Source organism: Mastomys coucha, unplaced genomic scaffold (assembly GCF_008632895.1).
Source record: "Mastomys coucha isolate ucsf_1 unplaced genomic scaffold, UCSF_Mcou_1 pScaffold19, whole genome shotgun sequence".
Classification (NCBI taxonomy): domain Eukaryota; kingdom Metazoa; phylum Chordata; class Mammalia; order Rodentia; family Muridae; genus Mastomys; species Mastomys coucha.
The window spans coordinates 15,660,778-15,687,986 of NW_022196901.1; the positions used below are offsets into that span (position 1 = coordinate 15,660,778).

The 27,209-nt window shown below is 37.9% G+C and overlaps 1 protein-coding gene across 3 annotated transcripts in view; it reads right to left on the minus strand.

The window, feature by feature from the left end:
• Ptpn12 (protein tyrosine phosphatase non-receptor type 12) overlaps positions 1–27,209 on the minus strand; it is a 70,232-nt gene that overhangs the window by 14,565 nt on the left and 28,458 nt on the right. For all 3 annotated transcript variants that reach the window (XM_031380073.1, XM_031380072.1, XM_031380074.1), the window contains 7 exons: positions 20,648–20,724; positions 18,460–18,555; positions 15,980–16,018; positions 13,251–13,322; positions 9,026–9,085; positions 6,813–6,955; positions 2,472–2,538 (listed from right to left, as the gene is read on the minus strand). In XM_031380073.1, the coding sequence (XP_031235933.1) occupies positions 2,472–2,538; positions 6,813–6,955; positions 9,026–9,085; positions 13,251–13,322; positions 15,980–16,018; positions 18,460–18,483 (405 nt within the window). In that variant the 5' untranslated portion in view covers positions 18,484–18,555; positions 20,648–20,724. The remainder of the gene's footprint in view (positions 1–2,471; positions 2,539–6,812; positions 6,956–9,025; positions 9,086–13,250; positions 13,323–15,979; positions 16,019–18,459; positions 18,556–20,647; positions 20,725–27,209) is intronic.

Genomic DNA, 27,209 nt, shown 5'->3' on the forward strand with positions numbered 1-27,209 from the left:
AAGCTGATGGAGGAAAAAAATTACACAGTTAAGAAGGGGTGGAGAAGATGGCTCAAGTCAGGGAAGTGCTCATGTAAGTAAGTATGAGGACCTGGCTGCAGTTTCTCAGAACTGACAAAGTGGGGCCTGAAACCCCAGTGCTGAGGAAGCAGCAGTCTTAGCTACACTCTAGTTTACCAAGAGACATTAACTCAAAAAAATGGTGGCAAATGCCCCAGAAAGTAAGCTGAAGTCAACCTGTGACCACCACTTGCTAGTGTGTATACCAGTACACAAATGAGCACATATACATACCATACTGACATGCACGTGAGCTCACAAGCATGAATAAAAGGTTATTTCGTCAAAATCATGGGAAACTGATTACTTGAAGAACTGGAAGGTGAATATGGATAAAGCCTAAAATAAGGTTACTTGAAATCAGACTATAAATATAGGAAAGAATTTGATTTTACTCTCTAGGCCACTGTGTCCTTGGTGAAAGAACTAAGGCAGATCCATAGGCTTCGTCTCCAAGTGATGTCTGTAAAGACACCTGGACAATTTGTACATTCTACTGAGACTACAATCTTGAGGCACATTTGTACCCTCCCAACTTCTGCTCCAGGAAAGATGGCAGTCTGAACCAGGAAGGAGTGAGTAAGATTTGGTTGTCTGATAGAAACATTTGGGAGCAATGAGGAAGACTGATGAGCATGAATGGATGATTTTAAGCTTTATAGCTGTAGCCTCTAGAGGCATTAGAGCATTTTTATACCCAGTTCCAGCTAAGGCCTAGGTTAGATTTATGTTAAGATCAATCAATCAGGGACTATAATATACAACTTTAGTGATGTTTCAAACAAATACTCAAATATTCTGAAAATTTCCCCCAAATTTTGTTTGGTAGTATTTAAATATCTCTTTTTTTTTCTATCTCTTCCTTTCCCAGTTTTAGCTTTTGAGTTTAAAAATGTTTATTTATGCTATGAGGTGGTGCTGCATGCCTTTAATCCCAGCATGTAGGAGGCAGAGGCAGGTGAATCTCTGTGAGTTCGAGGCAAGCCTGATCTACAGAGTGAATTTCACAATAGTCAAGCTACAGAGTGAAGCCCTATCTAAGAACTAAACCCTCCCAAATAAAATATTAATATCTAAATAACATCAATATATTATATACTATTAATATAATATAGCATATATATATAAAATGTGTATTTTATCTACACACACATATACACACACATATGTATGTATGTATGTATGTATGTATGTATGTATGTACGTACGTACGTATACCAGATGCTTGCCTGAAGCCTGCAGAGGTCAGAAGGCCTTGGACATCCTGAAACTGAAGTTATATGCCGCCACTGGAACTGACCTCTGGTCCCAGGCAAGAGCAGGAAGTGTTCTTCACTGCTAGGCCATCAATCTAGTCCCATAATTTTTTACTTTCATGTTAAAAATGAGATCTAGGTGGGCTGGCAAGATGGCTCAGTAGGTAAGAGCACTGACTATTCTTCTGAAGGTCCTGAGTTCAAATCCCAGCAACCACATGGTAGTTCACAACCACCCATAATGAGATCTGACACCCTCTTCTGGTGAGACAGCTACAGTGTACTTATGCATAATAAATAAATCTTTGGGCCAGAGAGAGCAGGGACTGAGAGAGTGGAACAGGGCCAACTGGAGAGCGCAGGGTTGACCAGAGCAAACAGAGGTCTTAAAATTCAATTCCCAACAACCACATGAAGGCTCACAACCATCTGTACAGCTACAGTGTATTCATATACATAAAATAAATAAATCTTTAAAAAAATGAGATCCAGGCACAGTGGCATAGTGGCACATTCCTTTAATCCAAGAACTTGTGAGGAAGAAGCAGGAGGATCTCTGAGTTCAAGTTCAAGGTCATCCTGGTGTCTGTCTCCCTCCCCCGCCACTGTGTGTGTATGTGTGTGTGTAGTAAGTTCCAGGAAAGCCAGAACCATATAATGAGACCCCGTGACTGACATATTCATAGCAAATTTCAAGCTATGAAAGATAAAATTTGCCTATAACACAGAGAAAATGAACATAGTATGGAACTAGCAAAAGAAACATATACACATACAGAGAAGGGACTCTCACTGATCCCCTGTCTTCCATAGCCTCAAACACAACTTATAGAAATAACAGGTAGAAACCACAATGCTGACAGCAACTGTCATAACTAAAATACCATGGCTAGTGAATTACAAGCCCAGAATTGATTTCAGGCACGTTGGCCCTGGGGTCAGCACTCTTAAACACTACACATGAAAGAATTCGCTCAATGGAAAACAAACCCCACCATGGCGTGCAGTTTAGAATCTCAAGGCAGCTATAACGTATATATACACTTACTCACATTTCTCTCTATATGGTAAAACTAATCCTAGAAATACAGTATATCTAACCCCCCCACACTATAATTTTAACATAACAATAAACCGAATATGATACACTCTTACCCCTGCTTTCAGTAAGTTCCACGTGTAATCTATGGCACAAATAGCACCTGTTCGTCCACAGCCTGCACTAAGGGTACAAAATTTGAGAAAAAACAATTTGATTTTTTTTAAAAAAATAAAAGGTATGCTAAACATTATGCCCCAATAAGAAATTTGATGCAATTCTCCATAGTAAATCAAATACAAATTAGAGTACAGTACCATCCTTAATATTAATATTTGAGTATTTAAAAATGTAATTCAAGCAATTTCTAAGAGTAAGTGGCTCACAGAGAACCTGTAACCCTTTAACTCCATAAGTCTAATTCTAGCCAGTAACCCTCTGTAGAGATAGAATTATTCTCAATAGTTATAAGCATAATATAATGCTCAACATAGCTTTATTGTTTTGGTCAGGAAGACCCAGTAAATTGTAGTAGGTATGGGAAAGAGACAACCTCAAGTGTAGGGACCAGTGCACAGAAGCAGCAGTGACCTTAGTGACCCAATCCCATACACTAAGGCAGCTGATTACCATCGGCTCCTGAAGATACATTTTTTTTAAAATGATGTTTAATTAAATAGATACATTCTTGTAAAATATGCTCTCGAGCTGGGTGTGGGAGGCCTGCCTATGGTGACGGAGCACTTTGGCGGCTGAGGCATGAGTATGAGGTCCAGCCAGCTTGGGATATGTTTTAAGATTCCTATATTGTTTATAAACAAACACATTTTATATTGAATGGATACATTTTCTCTCCTTTTGTAGATGTGCTTTTAAATTACTTCAGTGAACACACAGTTTTCATTTTCTTTTTTTAATTTATTATTATATGTAAGTACACTGAAGCTGTCTTCAGACACTCCAGAAGAGAGCATCAGAACTCCTTATGGGTGGTTGTGAGCCACGATGTAGTTGCTGGGATTTGAACTCAGGACCTTTGAAAGAGTAGTTGGTGCTCTTAACGACTGAGCCATCTCTCCAGCTGTTTTCTAACAGCATTAAAATCATCATTTTTTTTTTTTTTTGGATCTATACATGGTTTCTCTGTGTAGCAAGTCCTGGCTGTCCTGGAACTCTCTCTGTAGACCAGGCTAGCCCCAAACTCAAGAGATCCACCTGCCTCTGGCTCTCAAGTGTTGGGGTTAAAGTTGTGTACCACTATCACCCTATAAATAATTTTTAAAGCTAGAAAAACCCTACTGAAATAGGCTTATAAATTATAGTTATTGGCTGGATAACAGGATGGAACAGAAAATAATTTCAATCAAGTTGTTAAAAAAAATCAAGTTAAAACTATTTGTTTACCTTTCAATTTCAGAACAAAAGTTTTCTTTTTTGACCACCACTAAATTAACTATGAAAAGACTTTTTTTTTTTTTGGTTTTTTGAGAAAAGACTGTTTAAAGCTACTAATCTGTTAGATGATTTCTGTATTTCTACCAGCAAAGAAATTCTCCTGGAGGCAGCCCTCTTTACTAATCAAAAGATACCAGCTGAGCAAGAAAACTTCAAAATTGAAATAAATCAACCTTTTACAAAAAGTAATTAACCAATAATCTCTTATGTCTGAAAATTTTCATTTACTTAAACTATTTTCCGTGCATGAGTGTTTTGTCTGGACACCGCATGCATGCACACTTGGAGCCCAGAGAAAGCACAGGAGGATGTCTGATCCCCTGGAACTGGAGGTCTAAGCTGCCATCTGAGTGCTCAGATCGAACCTGGGTCCCCTGGAAAAGCAGTCAGTGCTCTTAACCACTGAGATATTTTTTCTTTTTTTATCTTTTTTGAGACAGGGCCTATGCTGGTCTCCTAGTCATAGTTCTTGTTTCAATTTCCAGAATGCTAGGATTACAGGCATGCACTACCACGCTGTGTTTCCTTTATTTACTTCTTATAAAATTCAATTACAGATACAAATAATTTAGCAGGACCAATTCAGTGTGATTTTTGAGAAATTCTGATTCTAAGGTCTTTTGAAATATTAAGATAGAAAATAGGGGCTAGTGAGATAGCTCAGCAGGTAAGGGCACTGACTGTTCTTCCAAACGTCCTGAGTTCAAATCCCAGAAACCACATGGTGGCTCACAACCACCCATAATGAGATCTGACACCTTTTCTGGTGCATTTGAAGATAGCTACAGTATACTTATTTATAATAATAAATAAATCGTTGGGCCTGAACAAGCAGGCACTGAGTGAGCAGAGACAGACGAAAGCGAGCAGAAGTCCTAGAAAATTCAATTCCCAACAACCACATGAAGGCTCACAACCATTTGTATAGCTACAGTGTACTCACTTAAATAAATAAATAAATAAATAAATAATTAAAAAAAAAAAAGATAGAAAATAGAAAAATTGCCTAAGGAATCAAGTAAATTTTATACTATTTGGAAACATACATATTTATCTAATGAAATTTTAAAATTGAGTTTTGAAATATCCTATACATTACTGAACAATATAATCACGACTATACTGTAAAGCTACTTCCAAAAGTTGTATTTTCATGATTGACTCTATTTTCTGTTAAAAGTTGTTTCTCCCTAACATTTTTCCAGTCACTATGCATGTAGACCTTAAACATGCTCAGGTGAGGTGGTTTCAATAAGTAATGTCTTCCATAGACTCATACATTTGAACACTGGTCCTCAGTAGGTGGCACTTTAGGGGGTGGTGTACTATGAGACCTTTAGGGGGTGGTGTACTATGAGACCTTTAGGAAATGGGGTCTTGTTAAGACTTTGGATACTTTTAAATTAAATTAAAACTAAGTTAGATAGGGTGTTTCTTCCTCGTTTGCCATCCTAGCAATGGGGAGGTAAAAGTTCAAGGATCACCTTGGCTATTAAGTCCCTGCCTTTAAAAAAAAAAAAAAAGTAGTGGTCATTCAAGGAAACCACACAACATTAACAAACCTTTCTGCAAAGGGTTTCAGAACTTGTTAGTTCTATCATAAATAATATGGAGTTCACTGGAGTAGAAAGACTGTCAGATGAGACAGGGAACAAAGGAGTCACAATATTTAAGAACATAGAAGTCCTATAAACGCTTAGGCACACATTCTTAATTTCCCAGACATGGAAAAAATTAAGGCTATAGTCCTTCCAACTGGAATGCTTCTTTGCTTTTCATTTAAAATACTTCATGGCTTATAAGTAGGAAAAATAATCAGACAATAAAAACAGGTCAATGAGTTCAGTTAAAAACAGCCGGCCTTATTTTATACAATTAACCTCTAAACCACATGACTGAATTTTCAGAGACTAATTGGAACTTAACTATTCCCTGAAGAAAGTGAAAACATTTCTATAGAGCAGTTTAATAGAGATATAGCTAAACTCAAGCCTGCTAAGGGGACAAATCATTATTTTGGGCTATGCTACACAGCACAGTTTAATAAAGATGTCCAGTAAACATATACCAAGAGTTTATATTTAACTTTCTACAAAAGTGCTAGGCCAGGTATCATGGCACACATCTATAATCTAAGCAGGCCAGTGGAGGCTATTTAACAAGTCTGATGCCAGCCTGGTCTACACAAGATGCAGTTATAAGCCTTCAATTCTCAAAAAAAAAAAAGCTGGGGGATTCAAATATTTAACAATAAATAAATGTCACCCACCATAATTCCTTAAAAGGTTAAAAAAAAAAAAAAAGAAAGAATGCTAGTTTCATGCTTGCTTGAGATTTCAGAAGTTTTTAAACTATAATTTCAGGGCATGACAGCAGTGGTACAGACACAACAGCTTGCTCCTCAGGAACAAAAACCAGCACAGGATGTTTGTCGGTTGGAAAACACCTTACAATCTACATTGTAAGTGCTCTGAAATTCAGGTGTATCTTACAAATGACATGTATGCTATGTAACTGGCAATGAATTCTCCTTTCAAACTCTTCTGTTTAGTATGTGTCTGTCCCCTTTCTTTCCTTCCCTTCTTTCTGCTAAGGGATAGCATTACCTGGAGGTGGCCCTAACTGGGTAAGTTTCACATTAGCCTCCTTGGTTTGGGATTATAAGTATGTACCCTACACCCAGCACTTCTCTGGAGACCAATGATATCTCAGATCAATAAGACCGTTTATATCTATATACATTTTTTTAAAGTCTGAAATTCATGAAAATTTGCCTGACACTGATCATATCAGGAAATATGATGTTGTTTTATGGTAACATTTAGACAATCTATTAATCAGATTAGATTATATCAATTCACAGAGTCTTATTCTCAAACATACCATAATAGGGCTAGGAAAAGCTCAAGATATGATAAACCATCATATTAATGTAGAAGTAAAACCTTATTTCACAAAATGTAAACACTGTACTTCTCTACATTTAGAAAATTATTTTGTACCTGCAATGAATACAAATAGGCACATCTTCATGTTCTTGGTATTTCCTCATTAAACTTATCATGTCCAGAATAGAATCAAATGATGAAGGAACATCATGGTCTGGCCAGTTCACGTAATGAAACTGATAGAGCCGACGGGATTCCTTCATGAAAAACAGAGATTCAGTAATTAGAAGACTGTATTTACAAACTTGTAAGCTATGTATTCTATGTCTTTAAAAATTTTCCCCAATTTTAACCTTATAGGAAATATTGAAAGCAATAGCATGCATAAATCAAAGATCCAAAGAAGCCTCAGTAATTCTAAAAACTATTTATTTTCATTTATGAGTCCATGGACATATGTATACTGTGTGTGCCTCATGCCCCCAGAGGTCAAAGAGAGTTTTATATCTGAGTGGAATTAGGGTGGCTAGCCATCAGCACTGTGCTAGAAACTAAGCTGGGTACTGTGCAAAGGGACTTCACCTCGGAGCAGTCTCCTTAGTCCCCTCAATAACTTTTAAGATTGATTGTTCTAGATGTCAGTAGAAAGAACAGAGCTTGGGTTTCAGTTCCAACATGCAAGTTCTATTATCTGTTAAATATAAATACTAAATAGGAGTTATTTAACTAAATACTAAATAGAAGTTATTTAACTTCTCAAATCCCTGTTATCTATGTCTATGTGCAAAACATAACTTTTACAGTTAGGATAACTGATATATCTGACATATTTCTAGAAGTTAAGGTACTAACTAGAGACAAAATGTGCAACTTGAGTACAAGAAGTGACTCAACTAAAGGGACAGCACTAGTGCAGTCAGTGAGAAGAAAGTCTGTGTGTCTTGTCAGAAGCCTTACAGACACGTTGGGAAGAATGATGTGGCATGACTGTACTAGGTGATTTTGTGTGTTAACCTGACACAAGCTAGCATCATCAGAGAGTAAAGGTCCTCAGCTGAGGAAATGCCTCTATAAGACTCAGCTGTAAGGCCTTTTCCCAGTTAGTGACCAATAGCGAGAGCCCAGCTCATGGAAGGTGGTGGCATCTGTGGGCTGGAGGCCCTGGTTCTATATGTCAGGCTGAGCAAGCCATGGTAAATAAGCCAGTAAGCAGGATTCTTCCACGGTCTCTGCGTCAGCACTCACCTCCAGGTTCCTGTTCAGTTTGAGTTCCTGTCCTGACTCCCTTCAGTACTGAACAGCACTGTGGAAATGTAAGATGAGCAAACCCTTTCCTCCCCAAGTTGCTTTCTGGTCATGGTGTTTACTCAGAGCAATAGAAACCCTGACTAACACACTGACCAACATGGACTAATAAGAGAGGAGGAAAAGGCTGACAAGCATCTTTCCAATGTCTTTTTCTACATGTCTTTGGTTTCTTCCCTGAAAAATTATCATTTTGTTTGGCTCTGAAACATTTAAGTCAACAGCCTGAAGTTACCTTAATTTTTTTTTTTTTTGGTTTTTTGAGACAGGGTTTCTCTCTGTAGCCCCGGCTGTCCTGGAACTCACTCTGTAGAACTCAGAGATCCGCCTGCCTCTGCCTCCCAAGTGCTAGGATTATAGGCATGCGCCACCACTGCCTGGCGAAGTTACCTTAATTTAAATCTAAATGAATATTTACTTTTTAATTTCTTTTTTTTTTTTTTTTTTTTTTTTTTTTTTTTTTTTTTTTTTGAGACAGGGTTTCTCTGTATAGCCCTGGCTGTCCTGGAACTCACTTTGTAGACCAGGCTGGCCTCGAACTCAGAAATCTGCCTGCCTCTGCCTCCCAAGTGCTAGGATTATAGGCATGCACCACCACCGCTTGGCTACTTTTTAATTTTTTATAGTGCTGGGGACTGTACCCTTGTACCAGCTAGACAAAGGCCCCCACCATTGAGCTATATCCCAGCCTCTAAATGAAAATTTAGTTTTGTCTTTAAAAAAAATTCTGAATACAAGTGAGTAATAAATAAATAATGCAAAGTGTTAACAGAAGAAAACTATGCAACAAAGAAAACATAATTATGCCATACACAGAAAATTCCATTGTTCTAGGCAAAGTAAACCTCATACTGTTTACTATGCAGTTTGATAAGCATAAGGCTCAAGACACTAACTAAATAAACTACATAATAGCAAGACTCAGACTCACAGCAAGAATGGGAAGGAGGTGAAGGAAAGAAGGGAAGAATGAATAATGAATGGAAATAGGAACTTTTTAATCTATAATGGGAATTACTTACATTTTGAAATTCAAGTAAAAGTGTTCGAATGAAGTAGTCTGTTCTTGCTTGTTCATTTTCCTAAAAAGAAAAAAAAAAGCTTGTGAATTGAGCCTGGTACGGTAACACATCTTTAATCCCAGCACTTGGAGGCAGAGGCAGGCATCAGATCTCTGTGAGTCCAGCCTGGTCTACAAAGAGAGTTCCAGGACAGCCAGAGCTATTACATAGAGAAACCCTGTCTTGAAAAACAAACATAAAGTGCTTGTGTGTGTGTGTGTGCGTGCAGAAATACTTAAAGGTCTATAATCTAAAATTAACATGTAGAATTTTGGATGTATCTAATAGTTATTTTAAAAATCTAAAAGTAATCCATTTAAGTTAAAGTGTCTAGTAATCATTATTTAATCCCGACTCTATCATCTAACAGAGTATACTGAAGTGGCAATCATCCCCAGAACCATTTAAGGAAACAATCCAGAGGAATGTCTACCTACTACTGTCTGCCACTGCATCCCACCTTCACCATGTTTTCTTTCCACAAGGTTCTATATTCCCTTGTCACACTCAGCGCTCAATTTAAAGGAGCAGCAACAAGGGAAGCAATACCCTTAGTTGTTATCTTACTACGGTTGTACATGCACAGCTTTGAGTCTGATGCTATCTCTTAGCCTGGCACTTGTCTGCTGCTGAGTCCTTGGTTTGCCTTGTTGTAACCACGGTTTAGTTGTGTCGTTAACAAAGACAATATATGGTACTCAATAATAAAATAGACATTCACTATAATTCTATGATGGGAAATCACTTCATTCATTTATTCGTTCATTCATTATTTGGTTTTCCATGACAGGGTTTTTCTGTGTAGTCCTGACTATCTTGAAACTCACTATAGAGACCAGGCTGGACTCCAGCTCAGAATTCTGCCTGTTTGTCTCTGCTGTCTCCTACCTCACCACCCAATTAAAGGCATGCACCACCATGTCCAACCTTTTTTTCATTTATTGTTAAGAGGAAAGTGCATTTCACTTTTACCGAAAGGAATCAAGAACACAGCAGGTCACTCATGCCTATCACCCCACCATGTGGAAGACTAGGTGGGAAGACTGCTGCCATGACCTTGAGGCAGATCTGGCTATAAGTGCAACAATATCTTTGAGAATAGCCTAGTGGGCCAGCACTGACACCTAGGCTAAGCAGCCTGTGCCAGCCCTCCTCTCTGATCACCATGGCACTCTTTCCATCCCTGTATCAATTTCCCAGAAGATTCACCTTTCTATCAGACATTGTGAGTGCCAAGTAGGCATGTCACACACTATGGTGGTTATTTGCATTAACATGTTTTCGGTTGGCAAATTTAGTTTTTGCTTTTTTTTTTTTTGGGGGGGGGGTGTTTTTGAGACAGGGTTTCTCTGTGTAGCCCTGGCTGTCTTGGAACTCACTCTGTAGACCAGGCTGGCCTCGAACTCAGAAATCCACCTGCTTCTACCTCCCAAGTGCTAAGATTAACGGTGTGTGCCACCACTGCCCAGCTGGCAAATTTAGTTTTTATAAATGCAGTTAAATAAGTGGAAATATATTCTGAGTTGTCTGACACAAAAATCACAGAAGCCCCTTTTATTCTAGTTCTCAGCATGGATTAACCCTGATACTGATAGATCAGCATCTTTTATCACCAAACCAAAGCTCTTACTAAGAGGACTTCTTTGAGTTCAGGTGGAAAACCACACAGGAAAGTCTTCTATTCCCTGTGCTGATAGAACTGTTTTGCTGTTGAATGTCGAACATCAAATTTTTACCTGAGTAGTGACATTCACTAGTTATCTTACTGCATTTAAATTAATAGACACTAATATAACCACAGCACTCAGAACTAAGTTCCCTGGGCTGTCCTGGAATCTAACATAGAATCATTTCTAGACTAAGAGGGTGTGCCTTTACTGAGTATATTGTGGTGTGTATTAGTTACTGTTCATCCTAAATAGGATTAAAACATGACATCTTTTGTCCATTGCCGTAGTACATACTTAAAAAATGTATATGAGTACTCTATCTGCCTATATACCTGCACACCAGAAGAGGGCATCAGACCCTATTCCAGATGGTTTTGAGGACCCATGTGCTTGCTAGGAACTGAAGTCAGGCCTGCTCTTAAGCACTGAGCCATCTTTCTAGGCCCAGTACACACTTTTAATCTAAAGCTTTGAGAGGCAGGGGCAGGCTGATCTCTGTGAGTTCAAGGCCAGCCATGGCTGGACAGTGAGATCCTGTCTGAGAAAGGAAAACAAACGGCAACAAGAACCTTTAATGTTGTCCCACATTACAACTTTAGAGTATTTGTTAAAGGTTGAATGAGCTCAATTATAAGTAGATTTTAGATTTACCAGGGTCTGTAATCTAACAGACTCATCTTTATTACAGAGCTCTCCACATGTCCCACTCATCACTCCAATGCCCTTTGGGTCTGTTTCTCTGAAGCATCCTATAATGTCAAGTTCAAGGTGTTTGCTAGTTGGGCAAACACAGCATTTACTGTATAAGATATTGAGTGCCATATAAATAAAACCATTGTATTCTATTTAGCTCATCTATATTTTACATCAGTTTCTCTCTCTTCCCTTTGTCTTAATCTCTTCCCTCATTATTTTTAACTTCATTTTTTCAAATTTCTACTTTGGTAGTATTTGAACTTGAGTTTAACTCCAATGTCTCCCGCTTCAACCCTGTACCAAGGACCTCCCTAGTGCTGTGGTTCTTTAATTTAGTTCTTCCTGTTGTGCAGACCCCCAACCATCCAATTATTTTCATTGTTTTGTTACTGTTATGAATCGTAATGTAAGTATTTTTGGAGACAGGTTTAAAAAGGGTCGTGACCCTCAGGTTGAGAACCCCTGCTCTTTAAGTTGTTAAATGGACAAGGCCACACTCAAACAATCCTCCTTAGTGATGCTGGAATTACAGTGTCAACCAGGGCCAGCCTACACTTTAGGCTCCATGTCAAATTACCTGCTATAAGGAATAATCTTTCCTTTCAGGTTGGTAATTCAAGTTTAACTTTATTCCTAATTTTAAAATGTGAGGAAGGATAACATGATACACCTCAGTTAGCAGTGTTCTTTTCCATTTATTTCATCAGAAGTGAATATATCAACTTCCAAAGAAACAGTCACACATATACATTGTCGAGAGATGTAAAAAGACTAACAGAATCATCACAAAAGAAAATAACAATTGTAAAAGTTGTTCCTAAAACCCTTGAACCTGAAAGCAGTATAAAGCATCAGTACTGATTACTGTAAGTGAGTTCTGCATGGAATTAAGTCCTAGGCTTGTAACATCCTGAGTTTGTACCATATTACAATTTAATTGTTCAGTCTATTGTGTAGCTTTTATCATGCAGAAAGGTATAAGTCTAATCTGGCTGTGAACTGTGTGAGCTATAATACCTGACCTGGCAATGTATGCCTGCTGGTGTAATTGTGGCATGAACGTTATAGAATCCCCTTTCATTAACCCTATAAGGTCTGCTCCATAGGATGGAAACTAAGCCTGACACTGTAAACTGGCTGGATAGGTCACATGCCCTAGGGGAGAAACTACTTCTTACCACTTTGCTCAACGGACAAATAGCCTTCCAGAAACTGATCTTTTATATACAGCCGGCTTATCAGATGCAGGCAAACACACACAGAGACTCTTAACGGACTAAGGAGCAGAGAGCAAGCAACGCAGGACATCTGCTTCAGCCCCTCCCCACAGGGCTCAGGAACCACTATGGGCAAGCAGGAAGCCGCTGAGAGCCCAAGGTTGGAAAGGACTGCTGTGAAACTGTTTTCTGGGTGTAAGAAGGTTGTTATGCATGAACACACTGGAGTGGCAGCTCCCTGAACAAGATAGAGCCAATCAACTCCCAACACAGATGAAGAGGGTTCATATAGTCCTACTCCAAGGGGAGGGCCATTGCCAGCTGTTGGTTGCTGGGTAAGGGGCAGTTAATTTTCTTTAGGATGTTTGCCTACGCTCCAGTTTACTGCCCTACACCACATGCACCAACATCACTGCACCTACATCACTGGACTCTGGATTAAAAAAAGGTCATGAAGTTGGGAGAAAGACATAGTTGGCGAGTCTGAGGATCTGGAAAATGGGGCAGGGATAGAGTTGATCAAAATATATTGTCCTTGTGTATGAAATTCTCAAAGAACAAATTTTAAAAAATATTTTAAAACATATAAAAATAGGTACTTACACAAGAAATTTTAAATGGTGCGAATGCTATAGGATCTTCTCCATACAAAGGCCAGTAGCGCTCACACTTTTTCTGTTGTCCAAAAGAGAGAAACAGAACACAGCTCAGTAACTGTATAATATTCTTAAGCTTTTAGAAATACTTTAGTCCTAGGGTTAAGAAGAAAGAGCACTGGTTAGTTTAAAAACTATTTTGGAGCTGGGCGGTGGTAGCCCACACCTTTAATCCCAGCACTTGGGAGGCAGAGGCAGGCGGATTTCTGAGTTTGAGGCCAGCCTGGTCTACAGAGTGAGTTCCGGGAGAGCCAGGACTATACAGAGAAACCCTGTCTCGGAAAACAAAACAAACAAACAACCCCCCCCGCCAAAAAAAAACTATTTTGGAGGCTGGAGAGATGGCTCAGAGGTTAAGGACATTGGTCTCTCTTTCAGAGGATCCTGGTTCAATTCCGAGTATGTACATGGTGGCTCATTATTGTCTGTAGCTCCAATTCCAGGGAATCTGACACCCTCACACAGACATGCATGCAAGCAAAACACCAATGCACTTAAAAACCAAAAAGGAATCATATCCAAGAAGGAGGAGGAGAAGAAGAAAAGAAAGCAGTAGCAACAGCAGCAGGAGGTTTCTATTGGTTTGTGCTAATTAAGACTGATTTTCACCATTTAATGAGCTCCTTAATGAAATAATAAGAAAAATCTATACTTTAAAGGTACTTAAGAAAAACATTAAATGAGCCAGGGTGGTAGTGCACATCCCTTTAATCTTAGCACTCAAGAGGCAGAGGCAGGCAGATCTCTTGAGTTTGAGGCCAACCTGGTCTATAGAGTGAGTTCCTGGACTACCCAGAGAAATCCTGGCTTAAAACAAACAAACTGGAAGGAAGGAAGGAAGGAAGGAAGGAAGGAAGGAAGGAAGGAAGGAAGGAAAGAAGGGAAGGAGGGAGGAAGGGAGGGAGGGAAGGAGGGAAGGAGGGAGGAAAGAAGGAAGAATTAAGAAGGGAAACCACTAGATGAGTAAAATGTAAATTCCCAACTATAAGTAAATGACAAAGAATATAACATTTACATAGAAAATCTGATTACCCTTCGATGTTTCTTTTTTATTGTCTTTGTTTATTTTCTGTCCAACATCACTTAATACTGGGAAACAAAGTTGTTCCCAAGGAATAAAAGAAATTAATTAAAATATAGCTTTTCCATTATTTATGATATGTATAGAACAAAGATTTGTCTTGCTTGTGTAACACATCTCTTATTGAAAATTTTTATAGCCATTTTTTAGAACTTAAAATTTACCTTTCCTAATGAACTATACTAATATAAAGAATGTCAAGTAAAGACACTGTGCAATTTATTCTTTAAGTTTGATTTGGGTGTCACATCTAGAGGTCAAACAAGTGTTAGTTAAGTACTATTGTTTGTAAATGTATTTATTACTGTCTTCTTTAGAGGCAATTTCAGTACTGATGCTGTAGGACATCACAATGGTCTGAAACATTACTTATACAGAACATCAGCTACAAATGGAAGCAAGGTTAGAAGCTCAGTGGCAAGCAAGTCTGCTAGTGTATAGAAGGTTTTAGGTCCAATCTGAGCATGACCAAAACATAAATCAAGCAAGGGTTTTCTTTTCTGAGCTTTGAAAATAGTATAAACAAAAGCTGGTGTACTGGCACATGTATTCAGTCCCAGAACTTGGAATGCAGAGGCATATCTCTGACTTCCAGGACAGCCAGGGGCTGCCCAGAATAACATTGTCATGAACCACCCCCCCCAACAAAGAAAAAACAAACAAGTAAGATATGACAGTGGTAGTGGGGCAGGGGAGATGGTTCAGTGTATTTAGTACCTGCTCTGCAATCAGAGCTGAATTTGGAACCCAGCACCCACGTAAGGTCAGGTACAGTGTATCAGTCTCCAATGCCAGCAGTGTAGTGAGGCTGGAGTTCTGCACACTCAATGGCCATTCAGTGTAGCTGAAACGGTAAGCTCCAAGTTTAGTAAGAGACCTTTATCTCAAGCAAGGAGAAAAGGGAGCAAGGGACAGACAGACAGACTGACAGACAGAAAGAAAAATACTAACTGGATGCTGACCTCTGGTTTTTCATACTCACACGCACCACATGTGACTCCACCTGCACACACATATATATGTGCACACACACATATATGCACACATATATACATATACACAAACACAGAGAGACTAGTTTTTGCAAAGAGACTAATCAGAATAGTCATGCTATTTTTAAGATTATCTTTTTTTTTTTTAATTCTGCGACAAGGTCTCATATAGATTTAACTGGCCGAGAACTCATTATATAAACTGAGTTGGCCTCAGATTTGTGGCCTGCTCCCTGCCTCTCGTGTTGGCATTACAAGTGTATGACACCATATACAGCTTAAATTGCTGACCACCAGAACTACTTTAATGTGCTCATTTGTTCAATTTTATTACCATTTTAAAAATTACTTTTTAGACAACAAATTATACTTGACTTAAAATACCATGAAACATTTGAAAACTATACTTAACAATACACTTAATTTTAGTATATTATAAAATGAATTTCTGAATCACAGGGAGAAGTTTGTATTCCATGTATCCTATAAAATAGCAGAGCACAAAAAAGAAGTGTGTTCCCTTTAACTACACGGGATCAGATAACTACTGAAGCAGTAAGTGACCAGGAACTTCTATTTTCCAAATACAATGTGTTAACATACCCTTCCCATCTCAAATTCTCGACAGGCCATTACGATGATCTAAGAAGGAGTTGGGGTGAGAGAGAAAAACAATCAGTTAAAAGTAGTTTTACTTTTAAAACAAAATACAAATGTCAATAATTATCTTTTATTCTGAGCAAAAGTTTACTTGATACTAGCTGTTTATCTAGGGGACCTGGTTTTGGTTTCCTGCACCCACATGGTGGCTAGTAACTATCTGTAACTCTAGTTCCAGATGACCCAATATCCTTTTCTGATCTCTGTAAGCATTGCACACATATAACACATAAACATATGTGCAAGCAAAACACACATAAAAATAAAATCTCAAGAATAAGCATAAGATAAATGAACTATGAAAATCATATCTTCTATACAAAAACTAAATAAAAGTGACTTCATTTAAAATGACTTAATTTAGTTTGGATTAAACTCTAATCTGATTCATTTATTTCTTACTTTTGAGTTATACTAAAGTACTGTTAGGGTATATACCTAATTTAGTATTAATCTTAACCAAATATTAAAGCACATTTAAATATAACTTTCTAAAGGTTAAATTTATTAAAATTAATAACCTCTAAATGAAAGTTATGATATCTGCTACCTCATTTTATAGCATTTTATATTTAGAATATAAAAACTGAAAATTTTAATAGTAAAACTACTATCATTAAACTATTATAATTATTATCACATTTATTTATCCTATCACCTTATTTATAAAGGTATTTCAATGCCTTAGTATGCAGTAGACATCAGTTTACTAGGTAACTCAGCATGTGTATTAGCTAGAGCTCAATGTTTGTTTAATATATTTTACCTTGAAAATACATAACAATGAAATATAAATCTTAAGTGACAATTCTCCCAATTTTGGCAAATGCTACTTCTGAAAAATACAACCTTCTATATAGACATAATATGTTCCCATTATCCAGAAAATGTGGTCCTGCTTTAAATTTCATTTTAAAATGAAATTGTCAGCAAACACTAGTACTGTTATTGCATTCCCCTTTTATTAATCTCTCAAAGGGAGAGTGGAGGATGCCAGTGCATTAGGATCACTGCAACACCACAGAAAAAGCCATTGTAACATTCGTGATAAAGTAATGAGAGCTCTTTGTCACAGGCTTTCCACAGCCACACAAGTGCTGATTCCAATGACGATGCTCAGCACCACAGATGGCTTCACAGGATCCTATGAGCCACACAGTTTCTTGCTTTCAAACTTAGGGGCACACTATTCCCTTTATCCAAAAAAGCCAAAGGGAACTAAAATGTCAATAGTTCAGATATGCATCCCACCGAATGACCAGGGGTGGGGAGAGGGGTTCTTTACAGTCTTTTATACTTATTTCATTTAATAATTTATAGTTAATACATTTACATCTATTTTCCTAAGAAGAAGGACCTAAAATATTCTACTTTCAGACAAAAGTTAAAAGATATGGCTGTTGAACCTAGCATAACTGTCCTCTGAGAGGCTCACCCAGCAGCCAATGAAAACAGAGGCAGAGACCCATAGCCAAACATTGGATGGCGCTCCTGGAGTCTTGTGAAAGACTTGGTGGAAGGAATCAGGGACTCCACAGGAAGACCAACAGAGTCAACTAACCCTTGGGGGTTCCCAGAGACTTAATCACCAACCAAAGAGCGAGCATGGGTTGGACCTAGGCCTCCACACACATACATAGCAGATGAGCAGCTTGGCCCCCAGCAATAGGAGTGGGGACTCTCCCTGAATATGTTGCCTACCTGCCCACGGATCCCTTTCCCCCAAATGGACTGCCTTGTCTGGCCTCAGTGGGAGTCAGATCTCATTATGGATGGTTGTGAGTCACCATGTGGTTGCTGGGATTTGACCTCATGACCTCTGTTAGAGCAGTCAGTGCTCTTAACCACTGAGCCATCTCTCCAGCCCTTAATGAGTAGTTTTTGTCTTTTCCAGAAACATTACACTTAAACCATTATACCTAAAAAGTTGTCTTACAGGGGTTGGAGATATGGCTCAGAGGTTAAGAGCACTGACTGCTCTTCTAGAGACATGGGTTCAATTCCCTGCACCTGTATGGCAGCAAATAGCTGTCTGTAACTCCAGTTCTGGAAGATCCCACATTCTCACACAGACATATCTACAAACAAAATACCAATTCATATAAAATAAAAATGAATAAAATAATTAAAAACAACACAAAACAAAGATTACCCAAAAAATTCTTAGGGGCTGGAGTGGCTCAGTAATTAAGGACCTGGGTTCAATTCCCAGCGGGCACATGCAAGCTCACAACTGCCTGTAACTCTGTTCCTGGGCTTTGGACACACTCTCTCACACACATGCAGGCAAAATACCAATGCACACAAAATAAAAATAAATTATCAAAAAAAAAAAAAAAAAAAGGTTGCCTTACTTTTCTCTTGGTAAGAAACACAATGTCATTTCATATTATAGATCTCAAAATCTATGACAAGTCACTTACCACAACATTATACTCCCATATCATCCTCCAGAAGTCTATGACTGTATTCGCCAAAGGCCCTTGAGTTGCCACATATGCTTTTGGCCCATACACACCCTAAAAAAGTGAAAAGTAAACTTTACATTTACTATAATTACCAAGGATATTTCATTAAGTAATATTTTCTAAATCCATCTAAAGCCATTTTTCTTTCAGAATATAAAACATGGCAAAAATATACCCAATTCATTTCAGCTTTTGCTAATCAATAGTGCTTTTGTATTTACTGGATATATTGTATAGAATCAGCAATTAAAACTTAATTTGTACTAAGAAATAAAAACAAAATCTTGGGTATGATGGTGAAGGTGCATGCCTTTAATCCCAGCACTCAATAGGCAAAGGCCTACTCTGTAGTAAATCTTTGTGATCTTTTGAGTTCAGGCCAGCCTGGTTTACATAGTTAGCTCCAGGACAGCTAGGACTATATAACAGAAAGGTTCTGGACAACAGCAAAAACTTAATACCTAGCCAAGGAAGAAAGAAAGAGAAAGAGAGAGAGAGAGAGAAAGAAGGATTAACTATAACTATAGCAGAAACACAAAAGCAGTTTGAATCTAAGAATACTGAACTAGTTAGCAGCTTTTCCCATGGTCACCTTAAGAATCTACTCTAAGTAAAGCGTACTTAGAACCTACTATATAGGTTTGAAATTAATAAGCTAAGAATAGATAAAACAAGATATCTGATTAAAATAATGCATTGGGATATAACTGAATCAGTACCCTAAGACTAGTTGAAAATAAGAACTCTTGTAGGGCATAATGGCTCATGCCTTTAACCCCAGCACTGGGGGAATAAGAGGCAGGTAGATCTCTGAGCTCAAGACTAACTTGGTCTACAGAGTGAGTTCCAGGACAGCTAAAACTACACAGAGAAACTGTCTTGAAAAACAAACAAAAGAGAACAAATCTAGAACTCAACACACATTTAAAAAAATGTATATATTGACAGTATTTGAAATATAATATCCAGTTTTTGTTTAATCCATAAATTTGTCTTAGTGTAATAACTAAGCTTATTTTGTTAAAAGACTTTTTTTTACCTGAAACCATATTTGTCCAATACTACAAATACAATATTAATTTTTCTACTCTTACTTCTTTTATTATCAATAAGATACATATATACATATATATGTGTGTGTGTGACTGCTAATATAAGTCATTGAAAAGCTGTAAAAGTTGTATAACTAGATTAAAAAAAAACACAAAATAGCCTATAGAACAAATTAGAGCCTTTATTTACACTGAAGTCTCACAGGAGGTTGCATGTCTTTCTTGATAACAGTATAGAAACCTGACAGGCTGGGCATAGTAGAACAAGCTCACAACCTCACTACCAGGGAATGCAAGGCAAGAGAATTTTGAGTTCCAAGCCAGCCTGGGCTACATAAAGGAATTGTGTCTTGAATCAACCACCCACCCACCTACTTATGATTCCCACCACCCACTTATGATTCAAGTCTAACTAAAGTTATCTAGCAAGATATCTATCACTTTATTTGTATTTACATAGCTATTTATATATATACTGTTTTTATTTACATATTCATTTATTTATGTACTTATTTATTTGAAGATAGTCACATCCTTTAACTCATGCTGGTCTTGAATTTATAGCAATCCTGACCTCAGCTGCCTGAATGTTGGGATCACAGGTACACACATGGCCCTGAGTTGTCATCACACAGTAATAATTACCAGAAGTTTTAAAATTTTCAGTTATATTTTATAAATTTAAATCACTTATCACCTAGTAATTTCACCACTATTAGTTTATCCTAACAAATTGTTCAAAAGAACAGTGTTCACTGTAATTTTACTACCAAGGAAAATTGGAAACTGTCATATGGTTCAACAATATATAGGTACACCTAAACTGAAAGACAATTTACAGACTGACCTAACAGGTAGTGCTTATAAGCTTTGATGTAAAAGTAGTACACAGAAAACTGTCTCTGCTACTGTACATATGGTCTGATCTATGTGGCACAGGTATCTACAAGAAAAGCAAATAAGATGTGCAAGACAAGGGTTATCTTTCACTTGCTATTAGGAGCATGTTGGGTAGTCAACACCTTTGATAAAACTGCTATATAGGAAGGCATTAAGCGTAGCAAGGAACGTCCCTCTGTTTTCATACGCACCTTAATAAAATTTGCATTGATATAATCTGAATCTTGGGATGGAGTCTTCAAAGTCAACTTAACTCGGCTGTGATCAACTACAAAAGAGAAAAGATTTCCATAAAACTCATGTCCAGGTGGCATCAGAGCATTTCTTCTCTGGCTTTTTGTGGCAGGGCCTCACAATGTAGCTCACAAAGTCACTGAACTATTGTCAGCCACCAAGTGCTGGGATTACAAATACATCACGTTTACTTTAAAAAATAGAAAGTGAAGTTTTAGGTGCCAGGAGGGTAATTTTTTAACAAAAAAATAAACCTTTGAGAAAAGCAACAAAAAATGTAAATAAGTATATTAAAGATGTAATCAGAATTATCTCTGGAACTTTAAAGATATAAAACATTAGACACTGACCCGAATTAACTAGAATGGTGCCTAGGGATTAAACCTCAGCATGTTTTTTTTGTTTGTTTGTTTGTTTGTTTGAAATTTGTTTTTAATCCTAGCATTTATCAAGTAAAGGCAGATGGATATCTGTGAGTTCCAGGCCACCTGGTCTGTAAGTTCCATAACATACAGGGCTACATAGAAAAACCCTATCTTAAAAACAAACAAACAAATCAAAAAACAAAATAAAGCTTTATGTGTATGGGTGTTTTGCCTGAAGGTATATCTGTGTGTGTAGGTGTGGGCAGTGCCCACAGAAGTTAGAAGACAGCTTCAGATCCCCTGGAACTGGAGTTATAGAAGACTGTGAGCTACGATGTGGGCGCTGGAGACCTGGACCCAGTCCTCTGGAGGAACAGCCATTGCTGCCTGCTGAGCCATTTATCTCCCCAGCTCAAACCTCAGAACTTCTTAATTATTGTTTCTTTGCCAAAGTTCTTATTAAGAAACCTGTCTTTCATATTTCACAGAAATTATAAAAACTAAGTTATCATGACTAATGAATTAAGATACCAAAGCATGACAGGACTGGAAAAAAATTACACATGTAAGAAAAAACCCCCACAATCTTCTACTTTCCAATATCAGGATTTATTTTATTTTGATGTGCATTAATGAGTTATGTAAATCCTTACTCATGTTCTATATTTATTTACTTATTTTTATATGAGGGGGCACAGGACAATAATGAACGTGTATGTCACATGCACTGTATCTGAGGATGAACTGCAGGAGTTGGTTCTCTCCTTCTCCCATGTGGAAACAACTCAGGTTGTCAGACTTGGCAGCAAGTAAGTTAGCTCATGGAACTAGCTTGTAAGCCTCTATGTTGATTTAAAAAACATTTAGATTGGGCATAAGAGCGCATGCCTTTAATCCCAGTACTCAGGAAGCAGAGGCAAGAGAATCTCTGTGAGTTTGAGGCCAGCCTGGTCTACATACCGAGTTCTAGGGTAGTCAAGGTTACATAGAGACCCTATTTCAAGACAACAACAAAAGACCAAAATCTTATAAACCAAAAAAACTACAACAAATATTTAGAAATGACTTTAGGTTTAGATAAAAATTTGCAAAAGTAGAGTTATATATAGCTAATTGCCACTGAGATTTCTAATAATAGGTACAAATTTTTGTTGGGTAGGAATATTTTAACCACGACCTTGCTATATAGTCTGGACTAGTTTTGAACTCATGATTCTTTGTACTTAGCCTCCTAAGTGTTGGGATTATAGGAATAACCCCCATGTCTGTCTAATACTAATATCCTATATAAATACAGTATAATTACCAAACCCAGAAAATTCAGTTATAAAACTATTAAGTAACAATTTTTAACAATTTTCCTGATGTTTTTCAATATTACACATAGATTTAATTATTCCTTCTCCTTTGTCTCTTCCAATTACAAGTTTTCCTAATTTATGACTTTTGACCAGGAGGGAATTATATATTTTGGGGGATTAATACCAAAAGACTGAGGACTGATGAGATGGCTGGGTAGTTCTAGGTCATGAATGCATTGCAGAAAATCCCAAGTGATTCTCAATGCCCTTGCCAGATGCCCCTGCACAACCACTTATAACTCCAGCTTCAAGGGATCGGATAAACTCTGGCCTTCCCAGAGGACCTGCACACATGCGGTGCATATAAACTCACACAGCACAAACATGTATGTACATGCTCACATACATAAAGATAAAAGAATACTACAAAATTATGTTTGTTCTTAATGTATAACTTCATGGCTGAAGACAGGGTGGTTCATGAAGCACATACATATCTTATTACTTGTAGTTTAAAGAAACCTCAGACACCTGGTTGATAAGGTATTAGAACTGCCTAATAATTACTACCTTTGGATTAGAAAGGATCAGAACACGTACACTGTTAACTATGACTATCACAATATGGCCTTTTAATTCACAGAAAATGAATTAGAAAGCCAATTAACATACACAAAGAAAAACTAGAAATGGCACCAGCTATACATAAACTAAACTATTACAAGTAACGAATAACTTATTTTTCATTGGTTCAAATATTATATAAAGTACTAAAGTTCTTTTTTCTTATTTTTTTGGAAAGAAAATCTTTATTTTGGAAATTTGTAGGAAGAAATATACTTCCTCTTACTATGTTCTCTAGTAATAAGGGGTCCCAGTTAATAACTGTTATCCATACGACATACCACTCTCTAGTCAAAATACCTCAAAGGTAGAGTACAACAATTGGTTCCAAAATGATAGTCAAGACTGTTAGCCTACATGTTAGGCTGTCTACGTGCAGGGTGGGAATTACTTCCTCTTACAAGATTTTTAAATGAAAAGTTTAACCATACCCAAGATGAAATAATATAATCTTCCTATTTAATAACAAAATAGGTAGAGTATCTCCATTCATCAACTCCAAAGGCTTTCTCACTTTTAGCCCTCACAAACAAGAAAACATAGGTAAATACCTTTTATCAAATAGTACACAGAGAAATTCTGGGAATAGTTTCTAGGATCCAGGATGCATTAAGAATTCTTGCTGGACACTAGCCCACACTTGTAATCCTAGCACTAAGGAGGCTAAGGCAAGAGGGATCAAGAGCTTGGGCCAACCTGAACCACAAAGTATGAGTCCTCTATCTCAAACCCAAGCAGGAACAACAACAAAAAAGAATTCTTGTAACACAGTAAGATTAAAATATAGTTTTCTTTAAATAATTTGAAGATTTTTCACTAAAGAATTAGCTAACAGCACATGAAAAAAGCTACAGATTAGAAACACAAGAAGCACTAGAAAAACTATAATGAAAAGTCTGGGCCTGGGAAGATGTTTCTGCAGTTAAAGCAGCTGAGTGCGTGCTGAGTACACAGCCTCAGAACCCACATAAATGCCAGGGGTGTGGGATGGCCCACTTGCCCCACTTGTAATTCCAGCCTCCCAGGGCAGACACAGTACCTGGAGCAAGCTTGACAGTGACACTAGTCTTAAGAGTGAGCTCTGACCCTCTTTAAGACTCTGCTTCAATCTGAAGAGCAACTGAGGAAATTTGCCAGCATTGACTTCAGGCTTCTACAAGTACATGTGAGCAGGTACACACATTCGTGTAATAAACCCAAGAACACAGAAAGAAAAGTCCTGCAGCTAAATGCAATGGTTCACACCTCTAACTCCAGCTGTTCAGGAGGCTGAGGAAGGACGAATGCTTGAAGTTAGTAGCTTAATACCAAGCAGACAGAATCTCGAGCAAAAATCCAAAAGTTACAAGTGCTGTTAGGAATGTGAGCAACTAGTGCTTACATACTACTGTTGGGAAGAAAAAACAGAATAGTGACTTTGGAATACATTTATCTCAATTTCTTAAAAAGCTAAACAGAAGCTAGATGTTGTACATGTCTAAAGGTTCATTGTTACAAGGCTGAGGCAGGAAGATGAAGAATCCACAGCAATATGCTGCCTCAAAAAACCAAAAAGGTTAAATATAAACTTCTGTAGTATAAATATAAACTAATATGTACAATTATATTCCTACATATGCACTTAAGAATACAGGTGTATTTGTACAAAAAAATCTTGAACACTGGGCAGTGGTAGTGCACACCTTTAATCCTAGCACTCAGGAGGCAAAAGCAGGCAGATCTCTGTGAGATTATAGCCAGCCTGGTCTACAAGGGCTACATAGAGAAACCCTGTCTCAAAAGAGCCCCCCCCCCCAAATGGATGAACAAAATGTAGTATAGACACAGAATATTTCTCAATACTAAAAAGAAATTAATTACTAATACTACAATAACACAAATATAACAAAAAATGTGCTGAGTTAATGATATCGAGTACACAATCACATATTAAATGATAGCTGTGCTAAATTTCTCAAAGAACAAAATCTAGACTCAAAAAGCACACTAGCAGCTGCCTAGGACTAAATATACAACTTTTGATGATATGTCCTAAAACTGGACTGGGCTAGTCACTGCATGACCTAAGTTTACCTTAAAAATTAATTATATACCTAAATAACTTTAGTTATATACTTGGATAACTTTCATGGTATAGGAATTGTACATTAAAACTGTTTAAAAGTGTGCTAATGCAAACAATGGACATGTTAAACATTCAAAAGAAATTGTCAAGTTATTTTCTAACAAATATGTAAGTACAATTGCTTTCAATATTTCATGTCAAATCAAAACAGGTAGAAATTTATTGAAATTCTACTTGTGAAAACCAGGTCCTCCTGACTTGAGTGTAGATAAGTCTGTTCTCAGGATAATACACTGCAGTAGTACCCTGGGAGCCTGCTTCCTAGAAGCTGGTAGAGGAAATGCCCCCAAACACTGCCAAACATCCTTAAGTGCCACAACCATCTTATCTCAATACATCATGGCTTTGAATACAAACTACATTCCATTATGTGAGCACTGTGATAAAGTACTTAGCTTCAGCAGCCTCAGTCTTCCACCTGCAAATGGTATATTATCAACCGCCATGGTTTTGTTGTGATTATGGAGGGAACTATCACATAAATCAGCAACCAATATAAATGAGTGCTCTCCTTTTTAGAAGGCTGGCTTACTAGCCTGCCAGTAAAAATCACCCCCCCCCCCCCCCCCCCCCCCCCCCCCCCCCCGTTAACAACCTCCTGCTTTCCCTTGGTTCCCAGCTTTTTCAATGGCCCTCGTCCTTTCTACATTATCCCTATTAGCACTAATGAACCACAGGACAGAGCTTATGTGATTTTGTACTCACTGTCTACCACCTAGGCTAGAACATGAAATACAAAAGGAGAAATTTCTACACGTTCTCTTCTGTATCATCAGCGTATATGCTCACAACTTTTTGTAACATGAATGTGAAAACAGAAACCTGGAGCTAGTTAAGATTTATTTCTCTAGACCATGGGGGGGGGGAGGAGGGGAAATCAGTGGACAATACTGAAAATTATGCTTACTAAAGTACCCAGAAATCCATTATTAATTCCTGTAGTGGTTTGAATATGCTTGGCCCATATGAAATGGCACTATTAGGAGGAGTGACCTTGTTGGAGGAAGTGTGTCACTGTGTAGGTGGGCTTTGATGTCTCCTACTGCTCAAGTTTCACCCAGGGCAGAAGAGAGCCTCCTCTCGGCTGCCCGTGTAAGAGTCTCCTGCTGCCTTCAGGTCAGGAAGGGTCTGCCTGGATGCTGCCATGCTTCCCACCATGATGGTAATGGACTGAATCTCTCAAAGTGTGAGCCAGGCCCAGTTAAATGTTTACCTTTATAAAGAGTTTGCTTGGGCTGGTGAGATGGCTCAGCGGGTAAAAGTATTGACTGTTCTTCCAAAGGTCCTGAGTTCAAATCCCAGCAACCACATGGTGGCTCACAACCATTTGTATAGCTACAGTGTACTCATATACATAAAATAAATAAGTCTAAAAAAAAAAGTTTGCTTGGTCATGGTGTCTCTTCACAGGAAAAAAAAAACAAAAACCCAAACCCTAACGAAGAGAACTCTTATTCCACGGAGGACTAGCACTATGGTGTGACTGTATCCCCACAAGGCTCATGTGTAGACACCTAATTCCTAATGCAAGAGCATCAAGGAGATAAGCTTTTAGGAGGTGAGGAGAGCATGTTCTGATGAGTTCAATGATTGTCACTATAAAAGAGGCCCAAGGAACCTTGTTCCTCGTTCTCCATGAGCATTCAGTGAGAAGGCACCAACTATGAATCAGTGGGTGAGCACTCATGACATACCATGCCTTGATTCTGGACTTCTCTCAATGCACTTCTGCTGTTTATAAGCCACCAAGTTTATGGCATTTTTGTTACAGCAGTCTGAACAGCCTAAAGCAACTGCTAAGGAAGGTAGAGTATATTTAGAGCAAGGCTTTGAGTGGTTACTGTGTTAGGTTAGTAAAAGATGTCTGACCTAACACCCAAAGCAGGCCTTAGATGTCTTATCACTACCAACTTCAACTTACAACTGCGAAAACTAGACACACTGAAGACCAGTCCTGAGTCTCACAGCTACAAACTAGTGATATCCAGAGTGGTAACTCATCACTGTTACTCTTGTGTGGTTCTTTGTTACTTTTATTAATAGTGTCTAATCACACAATCCTCAGATGAGAATAATGTACAATAGTTAGCAGTAGAAGGATTAA